This window comes from Bos indicus x Bos taurus, chromosome 14 (genome assembly GCF_003369695.1).
Source record: "Bos indicus x Bos taurus breed Angus x Brahman F1 hybrid chromosome 14, Bos_hybrid_MaternalHap_v2.0, whole genome shotgun sequence".
Classification (NCBI taxonomy): Eukaryota; Metazoa; Chordata; class Mammalia; order Artiodactyla; family Bovidae; genus Bos; species Bos indicus x Bos taurus.
The window spans coordinates 10,255,080-10,282,568 of NC_040089.1; the positions used below are offsets into that span (position 1 = coordinate 10,255,080).

The 27,489-nt window shown below is 47.5% G+C and overlaps 1 protein-coding gene across 5 annotated transcripts in view; it reads left to right on the forward strand.

Moving 5' to 3' along the window:
- ASAP1 (ArfGAP with SH3 domain, ankyrin repeat and PH domain 1) overlaps nt 1-27,489 on the forward strand; it is a 339,676-nt gene that overhangs the window by 58,962 nt on the left and 253,225 nt on the right. For 4 of the 5 annotated variants that reach the window (XM_027560830.1, XM_027560831.1, XM_027560826.1 and 1 more), the window contains exon 3: nt 17,373-17,499. In XM_027560830.1, the coding sequence (XP_027416631.1) occupies nt 17,373-17,499 (127 nt within the window). Of the gene's footprint in view, nt 1-16,933; nt 16,990-17,372; nt 17,500-27,489 lie in introns of those variants that run through there. The other variant, XM_027560829.1, reaches the window with a different exon arrangement.

A 27,489-nucleotide genomic window follows, 5' to 3' on the forward strand; every position in this document is an offset into this window, starting at 1 on the left:
AGGCTCCTCTGTCCATGGAATTTTCCAGGCTAGGATTCTGGAGTAGGTTGCCATTTCCTCCTCCAGGAGATATTCCTGACCCAGGGGTTGAACTCGCATCTCTTGTATCTCCTGCATTGGCAAGTGGATTCTTTACCACCTGTGCCACCTGGGAAGCCCTGTACATAGTAGGTACTGAATGGTTATAGTTGTTATTATTATAAGTGAGTAAGTTGTGCCTTCTTCCTGCATCAACATAGTATCTTAAAAATTGCCATAGCATAAAATTTACCCTTTTAAAATGTCCAATTCAGTGGGTTTAGTGTATTCACAAAGTTATATAACCCTCACCATGATCTAACTCCAAAACATTTTCATCACTCCCCCAGTCTTATATCCACTGAGTTACTCCTTCTTCCCTTCCCCTAGACCCTGGCAACCATTAGTAAGCTTTCTATTTCTATGGATTTGCCTGTTCTGAACATTTTGTGTAAATGGAATCATATTGTGAATATAAATCAATATTGTGATCCTTTCTGTCTTTCACTTAGCATAATGTATTTTCATGTTTAATCCATGTGGTAGGATGAGTATTAGTACTTTCTTCCCTTTTTGTGGCTGAGTAATATCCCATTGCATGAATGTACCACAATTTGTTTACCCAGTTATCTGTTGGAAATTTAGGTTGTTTCCACTATTTGACTATTATGACTGATGCTGCTGTGACAGATGTAAGTCTTTGCATGAACGTGCATTTTCATTCCTCTTTGATATATACTGAAGATTGGGACTGGCTGGTCATACGGTGGTGGTGGTGGTGGTGGTCACACTATGTTTAACCTTTCGAGGAACTGCCAGGTTGTTCCCCAAAGATATTTTACGTTCTCACTAACAATGTATGTCGAACTCAGGTCTCCCGCACTGCAAGCAGATTCTTCACGGTCTCAGCCACCTTTTAATGGCTGACAGTGTATGAGGGTTCCAATTTCTCCACGTCCTCTCCAACTCTTGTTACCTTCCAGCTTTTTTTTTTTTTTAGGAGCCACACCTAGTGGCTGTGAAATGGTATCTCATTGTGGTTTTGATTTGCATTTCCCCAATGACGAGAGATACTGAGCATCTTTTTCATGTGTATATTATCCATTTTTATATCTTTTTTGGAGAAATGTTCATTTGAGTCCTTTGCCCATTTAAAAATTAGTTATCTGTCTTTTCACTGTTGAACTTTAAGAGTGTATATATTTGGGGGAACTTCCCTGGTGTTTCAGTGGTTAAGAATCTGTCTTCCAGTGCAGGGGATGCAGGTTCGACCCTGGTGGGGGATCTAAGATGCCACATGGTGTGGGGCAACTAAGCCCATGTGCTGCAAATAAAGAAAGCCCTTGCAACGCAATAAAGACTCAGTGCAGCCAAAATTTTTTTTAGACTTTACATATTTTGGATACTAGACTCTTATCAGATATATGACTTGCAAGTATTTTCTCCCATTCTGTTATGTAAGTAAGTAAGAGCTAGTCACTCAGTCGTGTCCAGCTCTTTGCGATCCCATGGATGGTAGCCTGCAAGGCTCCAAGAATACTGAAGTGGATAGTCTTTCCTTTCTCCAAGGGATCTTCCCGTCTAAGGGATTGAACTGAGTCTCCTGCATTGCAGGCAGATTCATGTGTATTACTTAATTTGTTCTTTTTAATAGTCTTTTGAAGTGGATATCAGTATCCCCATTTTACAGATGAGGAAGCTGAGGCTCTGAGGCAGTGAAGAGCTTCCCAGGGTAACACATCTACTAACTGTGAAGGTGGTACTGGAAACCAGGAAAAGACTACCAGAGCTCTTTTGGTTTTATTGGTAGAAACCCATCTCAGACCAACTTAGGCTGAAAAAAAGAAGTATCAGTTCAGGTCAGTTCAGTCTCTCAGTCATGTCTGACTCTTTGTGACCCCATGAACTGCAGCACACCAGGCCTCCCTGTCCATCACCAACTCCTGGAGTCCACCCAAACCCATGTCCATCGAGTCAATGATGCCATTCTCTCATCTCATCCTCTGTTTTCCCCTTCTCCTCCCACCTTCAATCTTTCCCAGAATCAGGGTCTTTTCAAATGAGTCAGTTCTTCGCATCAAGTGGCCAAAGTATTGGAGTTTCAGCTTCAGCATCGGTCCTCCCAATGAATATTCAGGACTGATTTCCTTTAGGATGGACTGGTTGGATCTCCTTGCAGTCCAAGGGACTCTCAAGTCTTCTCCATCACCACAGTTCAAAAGTATCAATTCTTTGGGGCTCAGCTTTCTTTCTAGTCCAACTCTCACAGCCATACATAACTACTGGAAAAACTGTAGCTGCTCACATACCTGGAAAGTCCAGGACTGGCAGCAGGCATAGGAGAGATTCTGGGGTCCACTGATTCAAGTGATCTCACCAGGCTCTTCTCTCTCCCCCTCCTCCTTCCTTCCATCTCTTGCCATCTTTGGTTAGCATCATTCTTAGGCAAGCTCTCTTATGTGTGCAAAGGTGCATGTGTGTTAAGTCACTTCAGCTGCGTTTGACTCTTTGCTCCTCTATGAACTGTAGCCTGCCAGGCTCCTCTGTCCATGGGATTCTCCAGGCAAGAATACTGGAGGGGGTTGCCATGCCCTCCTCCAGGGGATCTTCCCGACCCAGGGATCTAACCTGCGTCTCTTGTCTCCTGCATTGGCAGGTGGATTCTTTACAACTAGCGCCACCTGGGAAGCCCTGGCAAAGATAGTCATCAGTAACTAAAGGCTTCCTAAATCCTTTGAGCTAGACCTGGAGAAAAGGCACATTTTTCTTGCCTCTAGCTTCCATATCAGACTTTCATATGCTCCCTGACTGACCCTGCTTGAGCGTAATGCCTATCAGAATACACATCGATGCTATGCTCAGAACTCTGAGATATTCTGGACAGCTGGGTCCAGCCCTTTGGTTGGGAATATGGCAACACAAGCATGCCAGTGTCTGGAGAATCATGCGGAGTTATGAGGATGTGCAGGGCAGACAAAAATTATAGGCAGTGTTCCTCAAGGTCTGTATGGAACTGCAGAGTTCAAGATGCATAAATTTCTTGGGGTTAAATGAAGGTTAATTCCCAAATCCAAAGAACAGGGAAAAAGTCAGTTGACTCACAAAAGATAATTGAAAATAATCATCTCCACATCTAATCAACAGTGAATTCTCTGCTGTCCACTTACACATAGCAATTTTATAAATTAGTTTGTATAATACCTCTAAGTCTCTAAGACCTGAGCAAAGAGACTAATTTTTCAAAAACAATACACAAAATACAGGTAACAGAAGCTAGATATTTGTGTCAGAAGCTTAGCCAGCAATTGTAGAGTTTTTTGGATTTTTTTTTTTTTTTTAAATTAGAGCCCCTAGTGTGATTTGGAATGTTCACATTTGAGAAAGACGTTAACCAAATAGCATGTGCTAGGAAGAAAACTCTGCAGTGGGTGGGCAATTTTCTTTTTTCAAATAGAGCGATGCCCTACATTTGACAAAATTACAGAAAAATTCTGTTATAATACAGCTCATTGTTATGTGGGTTCAAATACATTGCAGGTGAAATCATATTTTTGAAAAGCAACAACTGAGTACTGTGATAGATTCATATAATATAGGGTGCTCATAACAGAGGCCCCCAACCAGAAGTAATGACCTCCAGACTGTTCTTGGCTTACAAGTAGATCTTGAGGCAGAGCTGGTGTTTGGGGTTGGTTACAACACTGATATAAGAAAAGAATTCATCAAATTGTAGGATGTTATTGCCCTAGGACCTCAGAGAGCGTCTGCCCTGGGTTCCTGGGAAGTGAGACCAAAGGAGATGAGCTGATTTGGCTGAGGAAGGGAGGCTGGCCTCTCTGGCAATGCCATGTTCTCTCTCAGTGCTACAGTTGCAAACAGCTGTCATTTATCAAATGCTTCTTCTTGAGTAGTGTTTCAGATGACAGGCAGCTTTGAAAAGCCGCTCCTAACAGTGGTTCTAACCGGGTTTTGGGCAAATCAGAGAAACATGAAAGGACCTTTTTTTGGACTCCACATGCACGGGTCACATAGCTGAAAGACACATGTATTTCCTGTTTGAGTTCTTTGAGCATTTTGGCAGTTGTGCTGCAGACCTGTATCTCTGCCTACGTGTGAGCACAGGGGCTATATCTTATGTGTCCTTTTGGCCCCTCAAGAGTCTAGCATAGGACCTGTTTCAAAGACAAATATCATTTACTGTGTACCAATACATCTTGCATAGATTATCTCATTTATATCTCACAACAGCCTTAGAAGAGAGAGAGAGATCACCTTTTAAAGGACATCTTCCTTTGAAACCACATTAAGTAGCTGAGATTAGGTAGCCCTATGGTTAACCATCCCTATTAAGTGGCAGGGCTGGGATTTGAACCCAGGCAATCTGAATCCAATTCACACATTCTTAACCTCTGGAAGGATTATTAGTGCTGCTCAGTAACTTCAAATGGAATTGAACCAATGGGTTCCAACCTAAATACTTCTGCATCCTTTGAGGAATGTCCTCCGGGACTTAGGGACAATGGTCTTATCTCTGAAAATGTCCCACAAGGAATGAGTCAGTCCCAGAGAGTAAAGTGGGTTTGGGAGGAGAAACCTCACTTACCCTGGGATCATCCTATAGGGCTGCCCTGGGTTGGGCAAGGGGAACGTTGTTTACTAAAACAACACTGACTCCCAGTGTTCTGGTCACTGAAACATCTCCTTATCTCTTGTGACTTCTAACCTTTTAAAAAGGGTCGATTAAGAAAGGAAATCGTAACTCACTCCAGCATTGTTGCCTGGAGAATCCCATGGACAGAGGAGCCTGGTGGGTTACAGTCCACAGGGACGCAAAGAGTCAGACACAACTCAGCGACTAACACACAAGGAAGGGCACAGGGGTGGGAGGGGCGGACTTAGAAGGTTCTTGATTGCTGTCAAGTTTCTAGCTTAGTTTTTGGAGAGCAAGAAAGAAGAGAAAGAGGCAAGACAGTGATGAAAGGGGGTGGGTATCACTCCAGTCTTCGACTGTACTCACAGCCTCCTTGCTCAAAATTAGGAGTGTTAGTTAAGTAATCTTATGCCAAATTTTATGTCGTTAGAATTTTAGAAGTTTTAAATGGTAGGCAAACGTCTACAGCTTGTGTTTCTTCCGGTCCAGCGTTTCTCATGATGTACTCTGCATAGAAGTTAAATAAACAGAGTGACAATATACAGCCTTGATGAACTCCTTTTCCTATTTGGAACCAGTCTGTTGTTCCATGTCCAGTTCTAACTGTTGCTTCCTGACCTGCATACAGGCTTCTCAAGAGGCAGGTCAGGTGGTCTGGTATTCCCATCTCTTGAAGAATTTTCCACAGTTTATTGTGATCCACACAGTCAAAGGCTTTGGTATAGTCAATAAAGCAGAAATAGATGCTTTTCTGGAACTCTCTTGCTTTTTCCATGATCCAGAGGATGTTGCAATTTGATCTCTGGTTCCTCTGCCTTTTCTAAAACCAGCTTGAACATCAGGAAGTTCACGGTTCACATATTGCTGAAGCCTGGCTTGGAGAATTTTGAGCATTATTTTACTGGAGTGTGAGATGAGTGCAATTGTGCGGTAGTTTGAACATTCTTTGGCATTGCCTTTCTTTGGGATTGGAATGAAAACTGACCTTTTCTAGTCCTGTGGCCACTGCTGAGTTTTCCAAATTTGCTGGCATATTGAGTGCAGCACTTTCTATCAATAACCTCAGATATACAGATGACACCATCCTTATGGCAGAAAGTGAAGAGGAACTAAAAAGCCTGTTGATGAAAGTGAAAGTGGAGAGTGAAAAAGTTGGCTTAAAGCTCAACATTCAGAAAACGAAGATCATGGCATTCGGTCCCATCACTTCATGGGAAATAGATGGGGAAACAGTGGAAACAGTGTCAGACTTTATTTTTCTGGGCTCCAAAATCACTGCAGATGGTGACTGCAGCCATGAAATTAAAAGATGCTTACTCCTTGGAAGGAAAGTTATGACCAACCTAGATAGCATATTCAAAAGCAGAGACATTACTATGCCAACAAAGGTCCGTCTAGTCAAGGCTATGGTTTTTCCTGTGATCATGTATGGATGTGAGAGTTGGACTGTGAAGAAGGCTGAGCGCTGAAGAATTGATGCTTTTGAACTGTGGTGTTGGAGAAGACTCTTGAGAGTCCCTTGGACTACAAGGAGATCCAACCAGTCCATTCTGAAAGAGATCAGCCCTGGGATTTCTTTGGAAGGAATGATGCTAAAGCTGAAACTCCAATACTTTGGCCACCTCATGGGAAGAGTTGACTCATTGGAAAAGACTCTGATGCTAGGAGGGATTGGGGGCAGGAGGAGAAGGGGACGACAGAGGATGAGATGGCTGGATGGCATTACCAACTCGATGGACGTGAGTATGAGTGAACTCAGGGAGTTGGTGATGGACAGGGAGGCCTGGCGTGCCTCGATTCATGGGGTTGCAAAGAGTCGGACACGACTGAGCGACTGATCTGATCTGATCTGAAATGTCTACAGGCATTCCTTGACACTGTGACGCAAAGACCATCATAATCCATTCTTAAATGGCAGTTTCACATATTTTTTCTTAAGGCAAGGTCTTTTAATCCCTTCCTTGAAATGTAAGGTGGAGGAGTGGAGCAACCCTTGGGAACCAGGATACCTGGGATCTCAGAATTCCCCACAATTCTGCCAGGGGATACTGAGCAAATTCATTTAACCACTGAAGAATCTGTTTCCTCATCTGAAAAATGAAAGGGTTGGTAACTATATTATGCCTGAAATTCTTTCCAACTCTGGTAGCTTTATGATGATGTCAGAAACTTTTTTTTTGTATCCACTCTTTTTATTTATTTTAATTGTAGGCTAATTACTTTACAATATTGTAGTGGTTTTCGCCATACATCAACATGAATCCACCATGGGTGTACATGTGTCCCCCATCCTGAACCCCCCTCCCACCTCCTTCCCCACCCCATCCCTCAGGGTCATCCCAGTGCACCAGCCCTGAGCGCCCTGTCTCATGCATCGAACCTGGACTGGCCATCTATTTCACATATGACAATATACATGGAGAAACTCTTAAGAACCAGGATTCCTCATTCCAGTTGCTGCTCTCCCAATTCCTCTCACACCCTTCCCCCATCGTAAATATTCATCCATTCATTCTTCCTTCCATCTGTTCAAGAAGCATCTCTTGAGCACCTGGGTCACTGAGACTGTAACAGCAAATGGAAAACCCTCGAGTCTCAAGGACCTCAGTCTTGTTGGAGAAACAGAAATATTTGGAAAACGGTGCTGTGAAAAAGGATCATAAAAAAAAAGACATGTTGTCAGCCTTGAGATAGCGCAGAAGTGGGCATGAGTAAGTGTGAGCCACCTAACTGAACTAACACAAATGCATCAGAAAAAAAAAGAAAAGAGACCTGAAGGTTTTCTAAATGTTTCTCTTTTTTCAGGTGATGATTTCTTTTTCAGAAACAAACTAAAGTTTAAAATCCCTCGCTCCTATAGGTGGCAAGTTTTTAGGAACCCCATATAACACCACCATTTTTCTTCACTGAATGTTGTTTTACTTATATTAGAAAACACGTAGCTCATAAAAACGGAGAAGGCAATGGCACCCCACTCCAGTACTCTTGCCTGGAAAATCCCATGGAAGGAGGAGCCTGGAAGACTGCAGTCCATGGGGTCGCTGAGGGTCGGACACGACTGAGCAACCTCACTTTCACTTTTCACTTTCATGCATTGGGGAAGGAAATGGCAACCCACTCCAGTGTTCTTGCCTGGAGAATCCCAGGGACGGGGGAGCCTGGTGGGCTGCCGTCTATGGGGTCGCACAGAGTCGGACACAACTGAAGCAACTTAGCAGCAGCAGCAGCAGCAGCTCATAAAAAAGAGCCAGCTCAATCCAAAACGTGCTTATCGGGGGCCCACAGGGAACGTGTACGAGGCAGCGCCTTCTGTGGGGAAGAAAAAGCCTGCAGGGTTTGGATTCAGACCAGCTGTGAATAGCGATTCACTGTTTATTAACTGTAGTCCTTAAGGAGATTGTGCACGTATCTGAGTTCTCAACAGATAGCATGGCCCCTCACTAGGCCATTGAGGGAGATTTCAGGAGATGGTGCTTATAAAATGCCAAGCCTGGGGCTCTAGGAATCTCTTGTCCCTCCCATAGGTCTTCAGGGACATGGGTAATACCAAGAAGGATACCATGTACCACCCCCCTTCCCCCAAGGGATGGAGAGTCTGGGAGTTCTGCCATGCAGGAAACTCATTCAGTTCAGTTCAGTTCAGTCGCTCAGTCATGTCTGACTCTTTGCAACCGCATGAATCACAGCACGCCATGCCTCCCTGTCCATCACCATCTCCCAGAGTTCACTCAAACTCAAGTCCATCGAGTCAGTGATGCCATCCAGCCATCTCATCCTCTGTTGTCCCCTTCTCCTCCTGCCCCTAATCCCTCTCAGCATCAGAGTCTTTTCCAATGAGTCAGCTCTTCCCATGAGGTGGCCAAAGTACTGGAATTTCAGCTTTAGCATCATTCCTTCCAAAGAAATCCCAGGGATGATCTCCTTCAGAATGGACTGGTTGGATCTCCTTGCAGTCCAAGGGACTCTCAAGAGTCTTCTCCAACACCACAGTTCAAAAGCATCAATTCTTCAGCGCTCAGCCTTCTTCACAGTCCAACTCTCACATCCATACATGGCCACTGGAAAAACCATAGCCTTGACTAGATGAACCTTTGTTGGCACAGTAATGTCTCTGCTTTTGAATATGCTATCCAGGTTGGACATAACTTTCCTTCCAAGGAGTAAGCATCTTTTAATTTCATGGCTGCAGATTAGGAAGACCAAATTCTGAGCTGCGCCCTGCCACTGGCAGAGCTGTTTGTCACTGGGGAAGTTCTCATCTCTCCACATGAAGGGAGTACTTAGGTCCTTCCCAATGGTGCCGACAGTCTTCATACAAAGTAAGAGAGAAGCTGTATTGTGGAATTCCCTAGTGGCTCAGTGGATAAGAATCTGCCTGCCAGTGCAGGGGTCATGGGTTCGATCCCCGGTCTGGGAAGATCCCAGGTGCCTCAGAGCAACTAAGCCTGTATGCCACAAGTAGAGAGTAGCTTCTGCAACTAGAGAAAGCCTGTGTGTAGCAACAAAGACCCAGCACAGCCAAAGATAAATAGAATTATATATATATATGAATAAAATTATATGTGCTGCTGCTGCTAAGTCACTTCAGTTGTGTCTGACTCTGTGCGACCCCATAGACGGCAGCCCACCAGGCTCCCCCGTCCCTGGGATTCTCCAGGCAAGAACACTGGAGTGGGTTGCCATTTCCTTCTCCAGTGCATGAAAGTGAAAAGTGAAAGTGAAGTTGCTCAGTCGTGTCCAACCCTCAGCAACCCCATGGACTGCAGTCTTCCAGGCTCCTCCTTCCATGGGATTTTCCAGACAAGAGTACTGGAGTGGGGTGCCATTGCCTTCTTTGAAAATTATATGTATATATAGGTAAATAAAGGGAGGCTGTATTGTAAATATCCCTGTGAAGATTAATTCCAACTGCAGTAATGGGGCAATGGGAGTGCTCTCCACTTGGAAATCAGCCCTGAATATTCATTGGAATATTCATTCATGCTGAAACTGCAATACTTTGGCCACCTGATGTGAAGAGCTGACTCATTGGAAAAGACCCTGATGCTGGGAAAATTTGAGGGCAGGAGGGGAAGGGGGCGACAGAGGATGAGATGGTTGGATGGTATCACCAACTCAATGGACATGAGTTTGAGAAAACTCTGGGAGATAGTGAAGGACAGGGAAGCCTGGCGTGCTGCAGTCCATGGGGGTCTCAAAGAGCCTGACACGATTCATCGACTGAACAACAACAACTCCACTCCAGCCATTACTTTGCCTTTGAGTTGGGCTTGTAACAAGTTCCCCTGGAGGAAAAAAGATGACACACAGGCTCTAACAGAAGAGCACCCAAGGGCTGTGGACCCATCGTCAGGAGACTAATCACACGGGCTGTGAAATCAGACCAATCAGTCTCCTCTACTTGTCAAGGTGACCTCTAAGCTCCAGGTTCCTCCCAGGTAAATGCGGATAATACCAGTGCCTGCTCTATGTGGTGGCTGTTGAGTATGAAATGAGGGTATGCCTGCAGCAGTGCAGAATCATGCAGGGCATATAACAAGCCCCTTATTTACTAGTTGATGTTATTAGTATTCCTTTACAGGACAGAACAGAAATACATTCCTGAGTCCTTTCAGTTGATATATCCACCAGGATTTTGAGTCTTCTGGGTCCCCAGCACTCTACCTGACTCTTCTTCCTACCCTTGACCAAAAAAATAGCCAGGGAAGCGGGGTTGGGGGTAGAATAGAGAGTAGTTGATTGTCTTCAAACAATCCATGTTCTCCTCCTTACTCACTGGGAACACTCTAGTGGTTTTTACTTGGAGTATTTACATTAAGTTCACTGGAGACTAGAATAGGCTTTTTTTGGTTTGTTTCTTACTTGAGAAAATATAAGTGTACTTGGGAAGCACTCATACAAGGCACGTGAGTGAAGCAGTCTGCTGCTGAGGTCGAATATGGCAACGTGAGCCCGATGGTAAAAACACGTGGAATCCAGCGCATCTTTCCCTCTTCCTGTTCCCCCAGCCCCATCCCCCGCCCACCGCTTTCCTTTCTTCTAGCACTTTGTTAAGATGATAGAAAACAAATACGTAAGTTATCAGGTGAAATAAGGAACAAACAATACTTATTTTGATTGATGAGAAGGACATCTAATGGAGCAGTACTCTGTGAATTATTGTTGAGAACTTGATTTTTGCAGGCAGTAGAAAAAGCCCAGGATTTCATCTCCTGGGCGCTGGGACATGAACTTGCAGTGAGATCTCATTGTGTTTTGGTTTCCATTAATGGGTCTTTTTTTTTTTTTTCCTGGCCACGCCCTATGGCATGTGGGATCTTAGTTCCCCCAACCAGGGATCAAATCCAAGTTTGATGCATTGGAAGCACGGAGTCTTAACCACTGGACCGCCAGGGAAGTCCCTTGGTTTCCATTATTGTAATACTCCCACATCAGAACTGTTACGTGGATGAATCAGAACTGTTATGTGGATGAATTCAGACACTGCCTATATAACCAGGGCAGTGCCTGGCTCAGAACAAAAGCTCAGAAAGTACTCTTGCACACCTCACTAGCCTCGGGTTTCTCTCCAGTAAGTTTAAGATAATCATACTTGGGACTTCCCTGGAAGTCCAATGGTTAAGACTTAACTCTCCAATGCAGGTTCGATTCCTGGTGGGGGAGGAAAAGGGGAAAAAGAGGGGCCGAGATCTTACATGCCTCAAGGCCAAAAACCAAAGCATAAATAAGCAGTATTGTAAGAAATTCAATAAAGACTTTAAAAATTATCCATATTAAAAAATCTTTATTAAAAAAAAAAGATAATCATACCTACCTTTTGAAGTTGTCATGAAGTTTAAAGAAGGATATTTGTGTCCAAAATGCAATACTTGGCAAGGCATTAGGTACATTGTAGGTTTCAGTAAATTTTAGGGGGGAAGGAATATCCGAATTTTTATCTCCAGATCAAGCTTTCAATATTCCCATAATACCTGAGAAGTATCATCTACTTATGATCCCTCAGACCCTGCTAAGCACCTTATATGCCATAGCTTATGACATCCTCAGAGAACTAAGACATAGTTACTAACATTGCCCCCAATTTGCAGATGTGAAAACTGAGACTCAGAGAAGTGAATTACTTCAACGAGATCTAATAGCTGCTACATAGTAGAGATGTGAGGCCAAATCTTTCTCATGAGAATCATCCTATAACTCATGCTCTTATGAAACAAATGCCTATTCTACCCTCTAGAAGTTGCCGTGGTTAGAATATCCTTCTTTACCATCTAGTCAAGGCTATGGTTTTTCCAGTGGTCATGTATGGATGTGAGAGTTGGACTGTGAAGAAGGCTGAGCGCCGAAAAATTGATGCTTTTGAACTGTGGTGTTTGAGAAGACTCTTGAGAGTCCCTTGGACTGCAAGGAGATCCAACCAGTCCATTCTAAAGGAGATCAGCCCTGGGTATTCTTTGGAAGGAATGATGCTAAAGCTGAAATTCCAGTACTTTGGCCACCTCATGGGAAGAGTTGACTCATTGGAAAAGACTCTGATGCTGGGAGGGATTGGGGGCAGGAGGAGAAGGGGACGACAGAGGATGAGACGGCTGGATGGCATCATCGACTCGATGGACGTGAGTTTGAGTGAACTCTGGGAGATGGTGATGGACAGGGAGGCCTGGTGTGCTGCAATTTAGTTGCAAAGACACAACTGAGCAAGTGAACTGAACAGGAACTGTGTTTCATGAAAACCAGGCTTTTATGGCCTCAGCTGTCTTCTGATCCCCATTAGTATTCATTCTGTTTGACTCTAGATACTGTTTCTTTACTTCCAAAATCCATCGTTGATGGATCTGACCTCACAAGGGATACTTACAAGAATAAGCACAGTTCTAAAGATGATCCCCAAATCTGAGATCCCAGACTTTGGGAATTACTGTGCAGCTTCCCCTTCCTTCTCTTCTTTCCTCCACCAGGTAACTAATTTAGGGAGAGATCTGAGTCCTGGAAAGAAAAGAGATGTATTCATGGTCATACTTGACATAAAAATGGAGTTCAAAGGGAATTGACATTGGTTGATAATTCGCTATGCATCAACTGCTTTATCCACAGCTTCTCAATTTATTTCACTTAACAACCTGTAACATAGTCATTTTATTACTATACTAATTTCACAGATGAGACAACAATGCATTATTATAAGTGACAAAGTGGAGATTCAAACCCAGATCCAAGTAACACAAAGCATATTCTCTTCCCACACTATCCCATGGCCCTGCCCCATGAAGGCGCTGGGAGCCTTTGATGAATGCTCTAATTCCATCCTGTCAGCCTGGGCCACTTTCTAGGCATGTGAATCAGAGCACCGATAGCTCTTCTTGGTTTCTTTTTTCCCCCTTCTATTTTTTTGGCTGTGCTCAGCATGTGGGATCTTAGTTCCCTGACCAGGGATCAAACCCGTGTCCCCAGCAATGGAAGCTCTGTGTCTTAATAACTGCACCAGCAGGAAAGTTCCTGGTTTCTTGTGCCCAGAAAGGACCTCACACTTCCTCCGCACTCTCCCACCCCTGGTACATTGTCAGCTATCTTGCAAATGCGCCACCTTGGTTGTTAGGCAGATAGATGAGTGAAGCCTGCAACTGGGAATCTAATTCAGCCAATTCCCTGATGCCTGTGGGGTCACTAGTGCCCTTGCTGACCGGGAGAATAAGCCACCACTATTTTTATCCCCGTTTTTCAAGGGGAAGAAAAGCATTCTGTAAGGACCATTCTTATCTTGTCAGCAGTACTCAGAGTAACAAACAGGCTTGAGGAGTGCAAGGGTGCAGAACAGCATCGGATGGGGGTGATGTTGATGACCAAAGAGATGATGCATGCTTTAGACAAAACTGGTGTGCACGAGTAAGTGTGTGTGTTTTTCCTGGCTCCAGAAAGGATGATGTGTATTTCTGAGCGGGCTTCCCTGGTGGCTCAGTGGTAAAGAATCTGCCTGCCAATGCAGGAGACATGAGTTCAATCCCTGGGTTGGGAAGATCCCCTGGAGAAAGAATTGGCAACCCACTCCAGTATTCTTGCCTGGCAAATCCCATGGACAGAGGAGCCTAGTGGGCTACAGTCCATGGGGTTGCAAAACAGTTGGACACGACTTAGTAATTAAATAACAAATATTTCTGAGCAGCTCTGCACAAAGAAATCTAGTGTTTAAGTTTTGCTTGCATCAGACTCTATACGTAGAAGATAGCCAGGAATGGTTTTCAGGGTGTTTTGGGAAAATGAGAGGTGCAGATGGTTTGCACTGGGGCATGGTTTCAAATTTTAAAAGGATTATGGCTCATGAACCCTAGGAATGGTGGATGGAGGTGTGAACCTTTGAAATTCTAATTGCATACCAGTCTAAGGAGGTATATACTTACCTGGGCACAATATCTCATTGTTCACATAGTCCTTTCTTGGCTAGGGGAGACGGGGAGGAGGAGCAGATATATAACATAATCTTCAAATGAAACTGAAACAACAATTGGTGGCAGCAGTTTGGACTCTGGTGAATTCCATCAAGAAAGCAATCCCCGTTGTTTACCATAGCAGTTAGCTTAGCTTGTTGTAATAATCTTTATTCCTTGCATCTGTAGAGCTGAGGGCAGTCACAGACTCAGCTCCAGCTGGGAAGTATCTCTGTGGTCATTTTGACATATGCATCCCTTTATTTTATCCAAGTGAGGGCACTAAGGCCCAAGCTGACAGCATCAGTTATTAGGAGAGAAAGCTCTGGAATCCAGGCCTCCTGGAATTGAGGCAATTATTCACTGACTCCAGGCTTTTTAATAACAGCTCATATTTATCAAGTGTTTGCTCTAAGCCATACATATGGGATAGAAGGAGCTACCAGCCCAGCAGGGATGACAGGTATTCGATGACAACTTGGAAGAGAGAGAAAAGTGGAAATAATGCAAAATCAGAGTCTCAATTGATTTCCAGCCTAGAGGATGGCCTTCTTGGAGTGGTTGGAAGGCTAAGTGCTGGGTGTTAGAGTCTCAGCTGCTGCATGGGGATAAACATGGGGTTTCTTGAGGCTCTTGGAGCCTCACACTAATGAACACAAGCTAGTGTGGCCATATTTGCTCCATGCAGAATGACCCAGTTAGTATAAGGGAAAAGAGGTAGGGTTTTTTCTGGTATCTCATATTCTGTCAGTAACAGCATGTGAACAAGTGCCCTCTGGGTGCCGGTCTTAAATGCCATCTGGCAGTTTCCCCAAAACCTCAACTTTGGTGTGTCCCAATGCAGACTTTTAATGTAGAAGGAGGAGAAAGTATGTACCTGTTTGTTTCTTTGTTTTTTAGGATGCCTCTCAAAGCTGATGTCTCAACACTTTGCCAGAGCAGAGTCTTTATTCCTGTATGCTGCCTTACCAAGGCCTTCCTCTTCGTTAGCTGCAATGCTTGCCTTTCTGACATTAATGAGTGCTTCCCCAGAGACACAGTGCAGGTTCAGGACAGCCAGCACAGGCAGACAAAACACCTTGAACTTGTACAATGGCTCTCCGGTGAACAGAGCACCTTCTCATCTGTTATCATTTACCATGGGGCTGGCGCCCTCTTCTTTCATCTTCATGGGAGGCAACTGAAGGCCAAGATCCCATAGCCACCAGGATACCTGCAGAGGCAGCCCCTCATTCTCTTTTCTTCTTTTTATTATTTGGCTGCATCAGATCTTAGTTACAGCACACAGGACCTTTGATCTTTGTTGCCACTGCAACATCTTTTTAGCTGTGTCCCAGGAACTCTTTTGTTTGCGCCATACGGATCTAGTTCCCTGACCTGGTATGAAACCCAGGTCCCCTGCACTGGAGCGGGGATGTCTTGGTCCTCCAGGGAAGTCCCTTCATTCTCTCTTCTGCTCTAGATGTCACTTTGTCAAGGAGGTTTTCTCTGCTCATTCCTCAAACCATAGCTCCTGCATCACTTGCTTTACTCTGTATGTACTTCACTTTATATTACATGTATATTGCTTGTCTGTTTCCCTTACTACTGTTGATGGAAGAGTAGAGGCATTGTCTGTTTACGAATCTCCAGCGGCAGGAGCAGGGCGTTAGTAAATAGTTGTCAGCGGTGAGCGAGAAGATGCAGTTCTCCTTTGACAATCACTCCCGGGTCCAATATCCCTCCCTGCCAGTGGGCATTCTGTTGTGGTTTAGGGAAGGACCAGAGGACAGATAACCGTACAAGATCGCAGAACTCAATCCCAGAGGAGGCCCGGGGGCTAGCCTTCTGCCCAGGTTGGTGAATTTGGGACTTTATGAGCCGGCTCCAGTTGGCTCCAATTATAGGAGCCAATCGTCAGGCGCTTCCTAAGGGCCTAGTTTGTTTGTTTTTTTTTTTTTAAACCAATTTGATCCGCAATCAATGGTGAGAAATTAAATGGATTCTTTGGGCTAAGTAGATTGAGCAAAATAGCCATCTGCCAGGGCCGAGGAATGAGCAATCTGTTGGTAATTTTTCCGCTGAAATTTGGCATCTACTTAGCATTGTACACCATTTGCACCTCGGGAAATGCCTTTTACACCCCTTCCCCTCCTCTGTCCTTCGGGTTAAAAACAACAACAAAAACCAGTGTAAATGAAAGATTAGAAAATTGTGGGGGGGGGGGGGGAGAAAACCCTTTCAATATCTTCACTTAGCACTTGAGCGGCTTCAGCAAACGGCACAAAACCTTTCGGGGGCTCGTGAGAGCCCTGCTAAGGGAGTGAGGAGCCGGAGCCAGCGGGCGGGCAAGCTACAAGCCGGGCCCCGGAGGCCGCCGCCGCGCTCCCCTCTCGCCGGGCCCGCGGCCCGCGCAGCCGGAGGCGGCTCTCCGGCTTCGCTTCCTGCTCCCACACGGGGCTAAAAAAGAACGCGCACAACTTTTTATTTTTTTAGCCCCCCTTCTTGCGAAACGCTCGCGTAACGAGCTCGCCCAAGTAACCGCTCCGGGGGCGGCCCGGGGGACGCGGGCACCCGCCGCCCCGAGAACCGCGCGGCCCGGGCTGCCTGTCGGGGGTACCCAGTCAGAGCGCCGCGCGCGGGGCTTGGGGGGATCTGGCCGGGGATGGCGGGGGCGGCGAATGGGTGGGGGAGGTCCGGGGCGGGGCTGGGGGCCGGCGTGGGTGGGGCCGGTGGCGTGGGCGGGGCGGGGCGGCGTGGGCGGGGCCGGGCCCCGCGGGGAGGGGGTCGACGGCGCGTGCGCAGAGCACTTCCTTGTTTGTCCCCGTGACCGTCGCGGCAGCGCCGCCCGCCCGCCGCCCGCCCGCCCGCGGGAGCGTGTGCTCAGTCAGTCGGTGTCCGTGCTGCCGCCTGTCAGAGCGTGTGAGCAGGCAGCGCCGGCCCGCCGCGACTTGCCCGGCCCCGGGCGCCCCCCCCGTCCCCCGCGAAGCGCCGCGCCGGGTCCCCTCCCCCGTGGCCGGGCATGAGCAGAGGGAGGCGGGTCGCCGAGAGCCCCCAGCCTCGCGCGCCGCTCGGAGTTTGAAGGGCCCCGTGCCGATCGCTGATCGGGGCCGCCGCCGCCTCCTTTCTCGCCCGCCAGAGCTTTCTCCCGCTGCCGCCGGGATCGCAGCCGCGCCAAGCCGGGCGGCGGGTGGCGGGCTGCGCGCGGGGGGCGTTCATGAGCCGCCGGCCGGCCCGCGGCCCCGGGAGCCTGCGCCGTGACTCACCCCCCGCCCTCGCTTGTGTCTCGCCCCCTTCCCCGGCAGGATGCCGGACCAGATCTCCGTCTCCGAGTTCATCGCCGAGACCACCGAGGACTACAACTCGCCCACCACGTCCAGCTTCACTACGCGGCTGCACAACTGCAGGAACACCGTCACGCTGCTGGAGGAGGTAGGTCGGGGCCGGTGACCTCCGCGCGCAGCCCTTCGGGGACCCCGGCCCGCTCGCCGGGACGCCTCGCTGCCTCCGCTCGCGGCCGCTGCCTCGCCGTTGGATTGCGTCGATTTCCGAACCGGGGAGGAAGGGGATGTATGGGGCCTGGGGGAGCCACACCCCCCTGCGGGACCCCCTCCAGCCCACCCCGCGGCCAGGTGATGGACGGGGGACATCGGATGTGCAGCCCCCAGCTCCGTTTCTCCCCCCCCACCCCCAGCTCCCCGCCCCGAGGCTGGAGGTGGGGAGAGGATTGAACAGGCTGTGGACAGCCCTAAGAAGAGGGAAGTCCTCTCCCTGGCTTGAGCCCTTCTGGGCGCTTTCCACATCACCCTGACCCTCTCGTAACCCGCCAAGTAGATGGTGTCAGGCCTCTGAGGGCAGAGGGAGGCAAAGCAACGTGGCCAAGGTCACCAGCAAGGGACTGGGAGATGGTCAGTTAATGCACCTCTCCATGGCCCGGCTTGGCCAGGCAGGCTGAGCTGCATCGGCTAGGACTGGTGGAAAAACCCCAGAGGAATGAGAGGGAACTCTGGCCGGGACTGCCTCCACCCCGGGATTTCTCCTCCTCTCTCGTCCTCAAGCCCTGGGTGGAAAGAGCTATCTCTGCAGACTGGTCCCCACCCGGCTCCCCCGGGCGGCTGGTTTGGTAGAGTCAGGCTGCTGCGCCAGCAGGACCTGCCCGCAGGGCACTCATAAGCTGTGAATGGAGCCCCGAGGCCGATGCTGCCCCAAGGACCTGGCCAGACAGGAAGAAGGGAGGCCTGAGATGCAGAAAGAATCGCTCCTCTTATCTAGGTCTCCAGGGAAAGCTTGTGGGTGCCTCCGACAGCGTCAAAAGCTTAGCAATTTCCTTTAAAATTTTAGGTGCATTAGTGATAGGGCCGAGTGGGTACATAAGGAGGAATCTGCAAGCCTGGGAGCTGGGAAGCCTCTGAACCTCCTCAAAAACGGGATATTTGCCCTGGAACTCTGCCCCATATGTAAGTGCCATAAAGTGCCACTCCCTTCTCAACCCAAAAAAAGATAGCACTGGAGGAAGTTAGGAAGGCAGATCGTTTTCCCTGGGTGGATTCTTCTGTGGTTGGTTTGTTTGAGGTTTGGGGAGCTCTTTCTAATCTAAGCTCCCCCCTCGGCTCCTCCTCTTTAATACTAAGAAGCTTGGGCTTCTGTGAGCAGACTACTCTTGATGCAGGCTGTGATGCTTGTTTCTGGGCCAGGTTACACGCAGAACTATCCGTGTATTCAGAAGCACTGGGGTCCTACATTTTAGGAGGGGAGAGCTATCTGCTAGTGCTGGGTCCTGTTTTGCCGACCTGATGCTGCAAATGAGTCTGAATATTTTATGCCAGTTGAGCTTGCTTCTGGATTCTCTCTCTGAAGTTAATGTTGGGTTATTGAACTGAATTTTGAAATTCAGTTGGAGAAGCACTATCTAACTAGGTTTGTTTGAAAGCCAGAGGTAAATGACTCTTTTCTTTGTTGTGGTTTTGTTTCTGTGGTCTTGTCTGTTGAACCAGCCTGATGCTTGGTGTCTGGGATTAAGTGGACTTGCCAGGCATTCAACCCTATGACCAGTCTGTCCTTCACTTAATTGTGATGAATTGAAACATGCTGATATGGCAGCACTTTGCATCCTTTTTCTGTACCTACTGTATATGCTTCTAAAGGATGTGACATTGCTTAGACTGAGGGGCTATTTTCCTTCTAGATAAGTCCTTCAGGGCCTGCTGATGGAGCTGTCAATTATGTTCACTTTTCCTTTCTGCACATGCAGATAATGTTACTGTATTCTGTTTGTGTGGGGTGTGATAAGGGTAAGTATATAGTTGGTGTTGCTGTTTGTGGGGGTATGTGTCCATACTATGTGGCCACACAGTGTTTGTAAATTATATGCAGCTGCTCTGGATCTTTGTTTGAGATTACTAAATTTAAAAGCAAATGCAGCTGATGTATTTTTTGGTGGGTCATGCTGTTTTGCAAGGTTGGGTAAAAAAACAGACCCAATCCTATTACCAACCTGGTCATCTATGAACTTGAGAAGGAATTGGAACCAGGCTAGAAGTTCAAAAGTGTCATGTTAAAGTACGTTGGTAATACTCAGGTTCTCAAAAATTCAGTAGTGATTGTTTCATCAAGAGTGGCACAATAATTTTGTAACTTTTTTCTGACTTTAGTACAATCTTAGCCAAGAAGTCGTTGTCCCCAGTCTCCATTGTTTAACTCTTTAAAAAAAATTTTTTTAATTTATTTTATTATTATTTATTTTTGGCTGTGAACAGGCTTTCTTACTTACGGCGAATGAAGGCTACTGTATTGTGTGGCTTCTCTTGTTGTGGAGCACGGGCTCTAGAGTGCTCAGGCTTCGGCAGTTGTGACACTCGGGCTTAGTTGCTCCATGGCATGTGGGCTCCTCCTGGACCAGGGATTGAACCTGTGTTCCCTGTGTTGGCAGGCGGATTCTTAACCACTGGACCACCAGGGAAGTCCATCTTTTAACTCTCGAACTGAATTCCATGAGGTTGGATTCAGAGTGATTGCCTTTAGCCTAAATGTGCAATATGCCCTTTAGTTTCCTAATTCATAGATAACTACCACGGTTGAACTTTTAATTCCACCCCTCTAAAGCTTATATGTATGAAGGAGGTACATTTATAAATATCTTACGTGGATCAGCATTCAGTTCTCAAAAAAGTATGGGGCTTAAGGTTATTACCCTCAAAATATAAGGAAAAGTTTTGGGGCAAACCACAAATTCTTGTTGGCATAGGCTTCACAAGTGAAATAGGTGGAAACTTGAAGACTTGTGGTTATTCTTAGGAAGAGAAATTTTGGGTACTTTTTTGGTGATGTGGAAACTCAGGAATAGGAATTAATTTGGGCAGCTTGGAATTTTTTAAAAAATATTTTTCTAGTTCTAGCAATTGTCTCCCTATTTATTTATGGACTGTTTTGCTCTTTGAATTCCAAAGTAGCATGCCTAAATGTCACGTAAAAAATTGTGTTAGATCTCCTAATTTGGAACCCCAAATTAACCCACACTCTCCCTTTTGGTTTGTCCTCTTGGCAAAGAGTTCTGTGCTTTGCAGATGTTGCTGCTTTTATTTTAACCTATCACTGATGAGCACTTTAGGAACTGGGTCAGACATATGTGGTTAAAAAAAGAAAAGAATTTACTTCCAGGCTTCAACTTTGGGGGCAAAGGGTCCCCCATGATTCTGGAAGTCATGGTGGGGCTGGCACAGAATGAGTGGCTGCTTTTGAGAGGCAAGAGTGGATGGACTGCCAAGGTTTCATGCTGGTGTGTGAGTGTTTTCCAAGCAAAAAGCCAGTGTTTTGCTTATTCAGCAACCAAAGCACACTGACGTGTGCCATTTTACTCGTGACCGTTTGGAAATTATGAGTAAATGAGTAGGAGAAGGCTGAGCTTTCCCAGGAAGGGAGCAAGCACCATCGAGGGAGACAAAAGAAGAGGCTCTTCATTTAGAGGCTTAGGTTGGTGCATACATAGTGTTGGCTGAAAGGGAGAGTCCAGTATGATATGTGAAGGTCAGCTCGGTTATTGATTCAGTAGTGTTGGCCCAGCACTTTTATCTTTGGTGATGATGGAGGAGGCAAGCTCTGCCCATTCATTAAGCAGCTAGCTGCTTGGTACCAGGACTTCGAAGGCACACGGCATGCCTGAGGACACTCCACCCTTACACAGGCTTTATGGAGGAGGAACAATTGTTAGCCCCATTTTACAGGGAAGAAAACTGAGGCCTAGCGAGATGAAGTGATTTGTCTCCAAGATCAGATGGCTAGTAAGTAAGTGGTGTTAACGATGAACTCTACTGCAGCTCAGTTGCTTCAGTCATGTCTGACTCTTTTCAACACTATGGACTCCTCTGTCAGGCTCCCGTCAGGCTCCTCTGTCCGTGGGGTTCTCCAGGCAAGAATACTGGAGTGGACTGCCACGCCCTCCTCCAGGGAATTTTCCCAGTCCAGGGATCGAACCTGCCTCTCCTGCATTGGCAGGCGGGTTCTTCACCACTGGTGCCCCCTGGGTAGCCCCTAAGTGGAGTTAGGAAGCCCTTAAATAGTTAAGACTTAAAATAGATATTCTAAATGTCTACAGACATACTTCAGTGGTTAGTGTTTTGTAGAAGTGTAGGAGGCTTCACTCTTATTGTCTGTTCTCATTTTGGTACCATGAATCAGGTGCGTAAGTTCCTAGGTGGTTTGGTTTATCTTCACATTCAGGTTCCAAGGAGTTCTTCATGTGGTTGCTGTTGTTCAGTCGCTAAGACATGCCTGACTCTTTGCAGCCCTGTGGACTGCAGCACAGCAGGCTCCCCTGTTCTTCACTGTCTCCTGGAGTTTGCTCACATTCATGTCTGTTGAGTCAGTGATGCAATCTAACCATCTCATCCTCTGCTGTCCTCTTCTTCTCCTGCCCTCAATCATATCCAGCATCAAGGTCTTTTCCAGTGAGTCAGCTCTTCACATCAGGTGGCCAGAGTATTGGAGCTTTAGCTTCAACATCAGCCCCTCCAGTGAATGTTCAGGATTGATTTTCTTTAGGACTGACTGGTTTGATCTCCTTGCTGTCCAAGGGACTTTGTAGAGTCTTCTCCAGCACAAAACATCAACTCTTTAGCACTCAGCCTTCTTTTTGGTCCAACTTTCACATCCATACATGACTACTGGAAAATAATCATAGCTTTGACTAGACAGACCTTCATCAGCAAAGTGATGTCTCTGCTTTTTAATATGCTGTTTAGGTTTGTCATAGCTTTCCTTCCAAGGAGCAAGCATCTTTTAATTTCATAGCTGCAGTCACTGTCTGCAGTGATTTTGGTGTCCAAGAAAATAACCCTCACTTCCACTTTCCCCCCTTCTATTTGCCATGTAGTAATGGGACTGGATGCCATGATCTTGCTTAGTTTTTATTAATGTTGAGTTTCACGTCAGCTTTTTCACTCTCCTCTTTCACCCTCATCAAGAGGCTGTTTAGCTCCTCTTCAGTTTCAACCATTAGAATGGTATCATTTGCATGCTGCTGCTAAGTCGCTTCAGTCGTGTCCAACTCTGTGCGACCCCATAGACGGCAGCCCACCAGGCTCCCCTGGCCCTGGGATTCTCCAGGCAAGAACACTGGAGTGGGTTGCCATTTCCTTCTCCTGTGCATGAAAGTGAAAAGTGAAAGTGAAGTTGCTCAGTCATGTCCGACTCTTAGCGACCCCATGGACTGCAGCCTATCACGCTCCTCCATCCATGGGATTTTCCAGGCAAGAGTACTGGAGTGGGGTGCCATATCTGAGGTTATTGATACTTCTCCTGGCAATCTTGATTTCAACTTGTGCTTCATCCAACCCGTCGTTTCTCATGATGTACTCTGCATAGAAGTTAAACCAGCGGGGTGATAATGTACAGCCTTGATGTACTCCTTTCCCAATATGGAACCAGTGTGTTGTTCCATGTCTGGTTCTTACTGTTGCTTCTTGACCTGCATACAGGTTTCTCAGGAGGCAGATAAGATCAGTTGTGATCTTAAAGAAAAATAAGTCTCAGGAAAGGTTTAGATAAAACCAAGACTGGTCCTGTGCATTGCTTAAGTTCAAGAAAATGTGCTTTCTTTGTCCCTGAACTCTTGAAGATGAAATAACGAAAGGTGAGCAAGTCTCCTGAAGCCACTGTCCCGTGCAGAATTCTGGGCTCTGTGGCTCCACCCTCAGTGCAGAGGTACCTGGGGTGAGTTTTCTCTGGACTTAACCAGATAAGGCCAGTGAATGAAGAATACATTTGCCTGCAGAAGCAAAGAGAGAAGGCTACTTCCTTTCTGTAACAGAACTGACGCTCTTTCTAAAACAGTGCTCAAACCTGTTAGTGAACTAGTCTAAGCTAATGCTGTTTGCCTTTTTAATACATATATGAAGAAACATGTTTACCGTCTAATAAAACCCCTGTCTGATAGCATTTTTATTGTTCTTTTACATATGAATAAACCTCAGTGCAGGCTTCCCAGATGGCTCAGCTGTAAAGAATACGCCTGCCAATGCAGGAGACACAAGAGGCACGGCTTAGATCCCTGGGTTGGGAAGATCCCCTGGAGAAGGAAAGGGGAACCCACTCCAGTATTCTTGCCTGGAAAATTCTGTGGACAGAAGGTCCTGGCAGGCTACAGCACATGGGGTTGCAAAGAGTCGGACACGACTTAGCAGCTAAACAACAAACCACTGCTCAGAGAGGTAAAATGCCTTATCCAAAGTTACACAGTAGTGAATGCTCTGAATGTAAGATCTCAGTATCTGAAAGCCTTTGTGTTTCACCTGCAGTTCACTCTTTTGTGTTTCCTGTCTGCTGTGGGTTTGTTGTTGTTATTGTTCTGTCTCGTAGAAATCTACGAATTATTTTTCTTATCTTCACTTGATATCTAGTGCCAGGGAGGAGACAGTTTTGGGTAGAGAAGAAAAGGGGGAGCTCTGTGTCTCTCTTCTGAGACCTCTTGTTGGACGTCTCCCGAAGTCTCTGCCTTTGGTCCTCAGAGATGGCGCCAGCCACCCTGCCTGGGCTGAGCGGAAGTGGACAAGGCCCTGTGGTTTCCAGCTCCACCCTGGCAGACTTACAGGACTGTCGCCCAACCTGTCCTTGCCCGTGAGCTGCCCTGGTTGAAGAACCTGCAGCTCTGGGTGGAGTTGCTGCAGGGCTCCATGGCCAGCTGCCTTCTGGCTTCCTGCCCATCCCAGCCCTGCCTTTGGGCCGGCTGCTGGCAACTCTGGACATCAGAGCTGACGGCCTGGGAGAGAATGGAGGCTGGTGCTCGCCAGCCCAGGAACCTGGTCTCTGAGGGGCCCGTGAAAGTCACGATGTGGGTCCAGTAGCCAGTGGCCCAGAAGAATGAATGGACACCACCTCTCACAGCGTGGTTCAGCATCTTTCTCATGCCAGTCGTCTTTGATTTTGGCCAAAATAGGTCAACTCGGTGGTGTCACACTGCTATCTCCTGCTGATCAGATACTTGGATCGCTAGTTATAGATTCCTAAAATTGGAAAGCAAAAGGTTCTCTCATTCTCATGATTGGTTTTGCTTGCAGAACCTTCGAGTTCTGTATTCCTGTGGGAGAAAGCTCATGAAGGAAAAGGACCCACACAGATCTGGTTCAGTCCTGCTGTTTTCAGAGGTGAGGACCGAGGCCTAAAGATGGGAAGGAAATGGGGTGAGGATTTGGGTTCCCGTCTCCAGACTCCCAGTCCAGGCTCTCTGCATTCTGCTCTCCCAGAAGTCTATGGAGGCTGTTGATTCACGGGGTGGTGGGGTAGGGGTAGTAAGCCTAGGGCTCGTCCAGTGCCCTTCCCTAGAACGTGCTTAAGGCAGGAGGTGGAAAGTGAGCCTGAGTTAAGGAGCCTCGATCTTGCTTGGCCGGTCTGCTGGTAAGTCCAGGTCTCACATCACGTGCGCAGTGAGGCCACGGCGGCCCTCCTTGATGTGGGGCTCGGAAGCTCTCATTAGCTGCCTTTGTGGTGTTGGATGTTCAGACGCTACGCAGACCTTTGCGTTTGTGTCTGGGCGTCAAAAGGAGCCTCAGAGAGGTGGTTTCCATTTATGTAACCTAGTCATTTGAGGACTGGAGGCAGACCTTGGCCTCGGCCTTTCCCGCATGTATTATCTAAACATGAGTAAGCGATGGGCTCGATGGGGATCACTTGGCAGCTCAGCCTCGGTCTCGTTTGATGAATAAAAGAAGTATTAAAGGGGAGAATGCACGTGCGACACCCATCCGGTGACTCCGCTCCTGGTAAAATGTGCGCGCCAGGGGCTGCCCTGCCACCTTAGTCAGCCTTCCTCCCGTGGGGCGGGGCTCAAGGAGGTGAGAGGCATTCCTTGGTGGGGAGCCGGGCAGAGTTCTCGCCACTGTGGACCGGCAGGTGACATTGGCTCAACAGGAGGACAAAGTTCCCTTGCCAGGGTTAATTGCAGCCCTGTTATCTTCTCGTGTGTGTCGGGCGAGTCCCTGAACCTTCTTGCATCTTCATGTGCTGCCTTTTAACCTGTTGGTGTATGTGAAGCGCTCGGAGCCCTGCCTGGTGTGGTGAGTACTCTGTGAATGATAGTTCTCACTGTCTCACCATCCTCGCTGTTTAGTATTATTGGGTTGGACCCTTGAACCTGTAGGAGGAGAGGACAAGACCCCTTTCGACAGAGGATGGGTGAGGTCAGTGACAGGGCCGGCTGTGTGCCTCGGAGGACCCTGATGGTGAGGTGCAGGCGGCCACTGGGCGGTCATGGTCAGAGCCAGCTTGATCTGAAATACAGTGCCCGTTCAGTTTTACTATGTCCACAGCCTTTGGCGGCACTGCTCTGAAGTAAGGGGACCGGTGACCAGCGCTGCCTCCTCGGACCCAGGCCAGCCTCACGGGCTCTGCGGGCACCGCCTCGCTGTCCGGGCTTCCTTGGGTCACTGCTTCTTTATTTCCTTCTCCCAACCTCCTCCTCCATGTGCCCTCCATCAGTTCATCAAAGCTGGGGCACTTGTCCCTTCTGATTTTCACTGGGTCTTTGGAGTAACGAGTCGCTTTCTCTGTTCCATAATAAATGCAGGTATTGGGTTTGGGTTGTTTGTGGGGAGGCACTGGGGGAAGCATTTCTGCCTTGGCCCCAGGAGGACAGAGCGTGGCAGCTCAGTTGTTTGCTTTCCTGATTACAGCTTGAAGCACTGAGACCACAAGGAATTCTATTTTGGTTTGGAGGCAGGCGCCTTCAAAGGAAAGGATCTGTCCTTGAATTTGCATTTCTGGGTGCCTCATAACCTCTTTTCAGCCTCAGTAAGATGCATTTTCATGATCTCTGGGGCAGGGCTTAGGTCAGACCTGGACGTCCTTGACCCTGCCTGGTCTTAACAGAATAACAGTTCACGGTGGGCTCTGCCCACCCAGAGCTCGTTCTGAGCAGCCCAGGGTCTCGTTGCGCTTAGAGTTCACTTATGTAAGAACTGAATTTTAATGCTAAGGCCATGGTATAATCTTCCCCCAAGAACTGGAATATGTGTGCCTCTGTTAAGACAGCACCCAGTTTAGCCACCCAGAAGCTAGGAAAACAAAGTCAGAGCCACCGTTCCCGGGGAGGTTAAGCCCTAAAGATGATTGCATTGCATGTAGCAACTATTCCAAAAAGCAGAGTTGGCCAAGTCCAGGCAGACCATCTCTTTCCCCTCCAGATGTGATTTGGATGGATAAAAATACAGGTTCTTCCAAGCTCGTTCTGTTATCAGTAGAGCCTGGGTACCTTGCCTTTGTATAGCATTGTGCTCAGGGACTTGGGGGAGGACAGCCGTGTCCCCCCAGTGTCCTGTATTACTATGTCACACCTTTGACAGACCTGGTAAAGTTCTTGGAGACCATCTATTCAGCTCCTGCTTTCCATGGATGAAGAAGTGGAGGCCTAGAAAAACCCAGGCATGTTAGGCTCTTTTGTTGAAAGTAACAGGCTCCGCCTTCCCCCTACAAAACAGAATACAGCATGTCCAGGCAAAGTGAGGGTTGATTGTAAGGACTCACAGGGGTATTTTATAGAACATGAGGGTCCAGAATGGTGGGAAATGAGAATATTCTCCTGAGCAAATGATAGAGAGGGGACATCCCTGGCTCCAGTGCCCTCACCAGCTAAGTCTCTGTGCCTGGTGGGGACACCTGGGGTCGGGGTGGATCAGATTGGCGCAGCGGGGGTCAGGAGACCACCGCTAGTGCAGTCAGCTTTGTTGGGAGGGTGGGGCTACCTGACGGAGTGCAGGGGTGATGGTCGTCCTCAGAGCAGGGTTAGGGACTAGGGAAGCATCTTCTCCATACCGGATCACACAGGGGGATGGGACTGGGATCCCGTCTTCTGGTCCCATCACCCTCCACTGGAGCGAGAGCCGGTTGGAGATGTCGGGACCTCGCAGGGTGGTCCGGGGAACCGGTGCGGGAAGT